At 37.5% G+C, this 4393-nt stretch overlaps 1 protein-coding gene across 1 annotated transcript in view; it reads left to right on the forward strand.

Annotated features, from left to right (window-relative positions):
• Positions 1 to 4393, forward strand: part of YTHDC2 (YTH domain containing 2) — a 74016-nt gene that overhangs the window by 19225 nt on the left and 50398 nt on the right. The window contains exon 8 of the mRNA XM_010840950.1: positions 2279 to 2386. Within this exon, the coding sequence (XP_010839252.1) occupies positions 2279 to 2386 (108 nt within the window). The remainder of the gene's footprint in view (positions 1 to 2278; positions 2387 to 4393) is intronic.

Below are 4393 nucleotides of genomic sequence, written 5' to 3' on the forward strand. Positions count from 1 at the left end.
AAAAACACCAATACAGTATACTAATACATATATATGGAATTTAGAAAGATGGTAACGATAACCCTATAAATGAGACAGCAAAAGAGACACAGATGTATAGAACAGTCTTTTGGACTCTGGGAGAAGGCAAGGGTGGGATGATCTGAGAGAATAGCATTGAAACATGTCTATTATCATATATGAAACAGATCGCCAGTCCAGGTTCGATGCATGAGACAGGGTGCTCAGGGCTGGTGCACTGGGATGACCCTGAGGGATGGTATGGGGAGGGAGGTGGGAGGGGGCTTCAGGATGGGGGACACATGTACATGCATGGCTGATTCATACCAATGTATGGCAAAAACCACTACAGTATTGTAAAGTAATTAACCTCCAACTAAAATAAATAAATTTAAAAAATAAGAATAAAAGAAGAATATATATATTTTATTTTAAATTTATTTTAATTAGAGGCTAATTACTTTACAATATTTTATTGGTTTTGCCATACATCAACATGAAAAATAAATAAAAAATCTGCTTCTTTTGTGTTGCCTGTTTTAGTTAATCATACCATTGACCAAATCACCTAAGTCACAACCTGTAAGACTTTTTGTTCATAAGGCCAACCTAGGCAGCATATTAAAAAGCAGAGTCATTACTTTGCCAACAAAGGTCCGTCTAGTCAAGGCTATGGTTTTTCTAGTATCATGTACGGATGTGAGAGTTGGACCATAAAGAAAGCTGAGCGTGGAAGAATTGATGCTTTTGAACTGTGGTGTTGGAGAAGACTCTTGAGAGTCCCTTGAACTGCAAGGAGATCCAACCAGTCCATCCTAAAGGAAATCAGTCCTGAATGTTCATTGGAAGGACTGATGCTGAAGCTGCACCTCCAATACTTTTGCCACCTGATATGAAGAACTGACTCTTTGGAAAAGACCCTGATGCTGAGAAAGATTAGAGGCAGGAGGAGAAGGGGACAACAGAGGATGAGATGGTTGGATGGCATCACTGATTCGATGGACATGAGTTTGAGCAGGCTCCGGGAGTTGGTGATGGACAGGGAAGTCTGGCATGCTGCAGTGCATGGCATCGCCAAGAGTTGCACACGACTGAGCAACTGAACTGAAGGCACATAAAATTTATGCATCTGCTAATGGAAGCTCATTTTGGCAACTAACATTTGACATGTATAAAACCAAACCCCAACTCCTATAAGCCAATTTGTTTTTCTTTAGCTTTCCCTGTCAACCTCAGAGAATGACATCTTCCTCTATCCAGTTTTTTAAGCTAGACTTTTAAGAGCTGTGGTTGACACTTCCTTATCATTCCTCCATATTTAATCTAATGCTGAGTTCTGTGGAGTTACTTCCTGTCTATCTAGAGTTTGTCTGTCTCCTTCCATTTTTACTGTCACCAGTCTTATTCAGGTTATTGTTCTCTTCAGCCTGAACAATTGTAATTGCCCTTACTGGTCTGTTCCATTTACTCTGCTCTCTTTTAAATCCATTCCCCAGGTTTCAGCCAGAGTGTTGTTTTCTGAAATGAAATTTTTATGATTTAAAAACTCTCATGAGCTTAAAACTTTGAAAGACCTTTACCCCAGAATAAAGACCTAAACCCTTAATAAGACCTGTTTCTTTGGCCTCATCTTGAACTATAGCCCCCTCTCCATACCACTCCTCACATCATGTTCCAAATAGCTTGGCTTTTTAGTTCCTTGAGAACATCATATTCTTTCACACCATAGGGCCTTTGTGCATACTGTTTTGTGTTTTTTTTTCTTCTACATATTACATTCTTTCTTCTCTGTGTAGCTTAATTATTTGTTTACCTCCTTCTCTTGGTTCTCATTTTTCTCAGTGAAGATGTTTTTCTTGTCTCATTCAAGTTCTCCTATTATGTACTGTCATGGTATCTTGTACTTCTTTCTCGTAGGACTTTTCACAACTTTATTTTTACATGGTTGTTCTGAATTACTGGATTAAGGTCTGACTCTCCTGCTGGACTGCAATCTTTAAGCTTCAGGAGAACAGGAGGAACTCTGTTTCTACTTGCCATTTATATTCCTAGTACCTAGTATAATGCCAAACACACAAGTGAATAGCAAACATTGGAAAAAACATGCAAATAAACAGTTGTCTATCAAAGTTATATTTAAAGGGCAATATGAGGATTACTTGATCTATGGAATTGCCTTTAGATTAACATTTAGATTTATTAATTTGAAAATCTCATGTTTTTATGCAAGTTACCTCTAAGATGCAAGTTGACTGATTAAAATACTCCTATTATTTAGTACAGGGAAGACCATTTGAAGTAAAAGAAATGTTTTTGGAAGACATTTTAAGAACTACTGGATATACAAACAAAGAAATGTTAAAATACAAAAAGGAAAAACAACGAGGTAAGCTCTTTATCAAACAAATATAAAAGAAAATTACTATTGATACTGACTTTTTAGAGTACTCCAGTCTTATACTGTACAGATACTAGGATACTTGAAAGTATTTCTTTCTGTGTATGGTTGTAGATTATATTAGACTACTGTCCCAAATGGATCTTTTATATTGTGGTTTAAGTCCAAAAGTTATAATCTATGGAGAAGAATTGAAAGGGAATGCCAGAGCTGAATGTCTGCATCCAGAGATTCAGCCACTGTTTTAAGAAAGGACAAGATGATGTGCTGGCTGTCCCCCAGCATGTGTTACAGAGTGGGAGTGAGAGGCAGGTGAGGAAAGAAGGGAGTTGTATGTGAGTGATGAAGGCTCATCTTTCTCATAACTGTAGAGTTCTTAAAATCTTGATATTGTTATCAATTGTGTCTGAATTTTGAATGTAGCATGACCTGCCTATTAATACATCTCTTATGATTTATGCTATATGTCCACTTTTGAATTAAGGTTAAGTTCCTTCTGGTTACTTTTAACTACATTATTCATGATGGAAGACTTGACTTCAAGTTTTGATTCCTTTGTTTAGTTGTTTGGATAAATAATCTTAAATTCTTTGTACTCTTTGCTTGAAAAAAGCAATTAGCAATGTCTGTTTCACACTGCAATGTTGAATCACTAATATGTACATTATAAAATTTCTGGCTCTGATTATAACTTGTATCTCAAACAACTAGCTTGGTGGTAGAAACTCAGTAAATGATTTCCTTCAAAGTGCTATATGGATATTAGTCATTGGTTCAAACAATATTTGTTACATGGATAAAATACTGTTCATTAAATTTTGTACTTATATAGAAGTAAACTTCTTACCAGTAGATGAACAGATGAAGTTTTTAAAAGCAGTTTCATGTCTCCTTTTGGTTCAACATAATATGTTTTATTCTTTGGAGGCAATGGCCAAAGAATGCTCAAACTATTGCACAGTTGCACTCATCTCACATGCTAGTAAAGTAATGCTCAAAATTCTCCAAGCCAGGCTTCAGCAGTATGTGAACCATTAACTTCCAGATGTTCAATCTGGTTTTCGAAAAGGCAGAGGAACCAGAGATCAAATTGCCAACATCTGCTGGATCATCAAAAAAGCAAGAGAGTTCCAGAAAAAACATCTATTTCTGTTTTATTGACTATGCCAAAGCCTTTGACTGTGTGGATCACAATAAACTGTGGAAAATTCTGAAAGAGATGGAAATACCAGACCACCCGACCTGTCTCTTGAGAAACCTATATGCAGGTCAGGAAGTAACAGTTAGAACTGGACCTGGAACAGCAGACTGGTTCCAAATAGGAAAAGGAGTATGTCAAGGCTGTATATTGTCACCCTGCTTATTTAACTTATATGCAGAGTACATCATGAGAAATGCTGGGCTGGAAGAAGCACAAGCTGGAATCAAGATTGCCGGGAGAAATATCAATAACCTCAGATATGCAGATGACACTACCCTTATGGCAGAAAGTGAAGAGGAACTCAAAAGCCTCTTGATGAAAGTGAAAGAGGAGAGTGAAAAGTTGGCTTACAGCTCAACATTCAGAAAACTAAGATCATGGCATCTGGTCCTATCACTTCATGGGAACTAGATGGGGAAACAGTGGAAACAGTGGCTAACTTTATTTTTTGGGGCTCCAAAATCACTGCAGATAGTGATTGCAGCCATGAAATTAAAAGACGCTTACTCCTTGGAAGGAAAGTTATGACCAATCTAGATAGCATATTCAAAAGCAGAGACATTACTTTGCCAACAAAGTTCCATCTTGTCAAAGCTATGGTTTTTCCAGTGGTCATGTACGGATGTGAGGGTTGTACTGTGAAGAAAGCTGAGCGCCGAAGAATTGATGCTTTTTAACTGTGGTGTTGGAGAAGACTCTTGAGAGTCCCTTGGACTGCAAGGAGATCCAACTAGTCCATCCTAAAGGAGACCAGTCCTGGGTATTCATTGGAAGGACTGATGCTGAGGCTGAAA

This window comes from Bison bison, unplaced genomic scaffold (genome assembly GCF_000754665.1).
Source record: "Bison bison bison isolate TAMUID 2011002044 unplaced genomic scaffold, Bison_UMD1.0 scf7180017864152, whole genome shotgun sequence".
Lineage (NCBI taxonomy): Eukaryota > Metazoa > Chordata > Mammalia > Artiodactyla > Bovidae > Bison > Bison bison.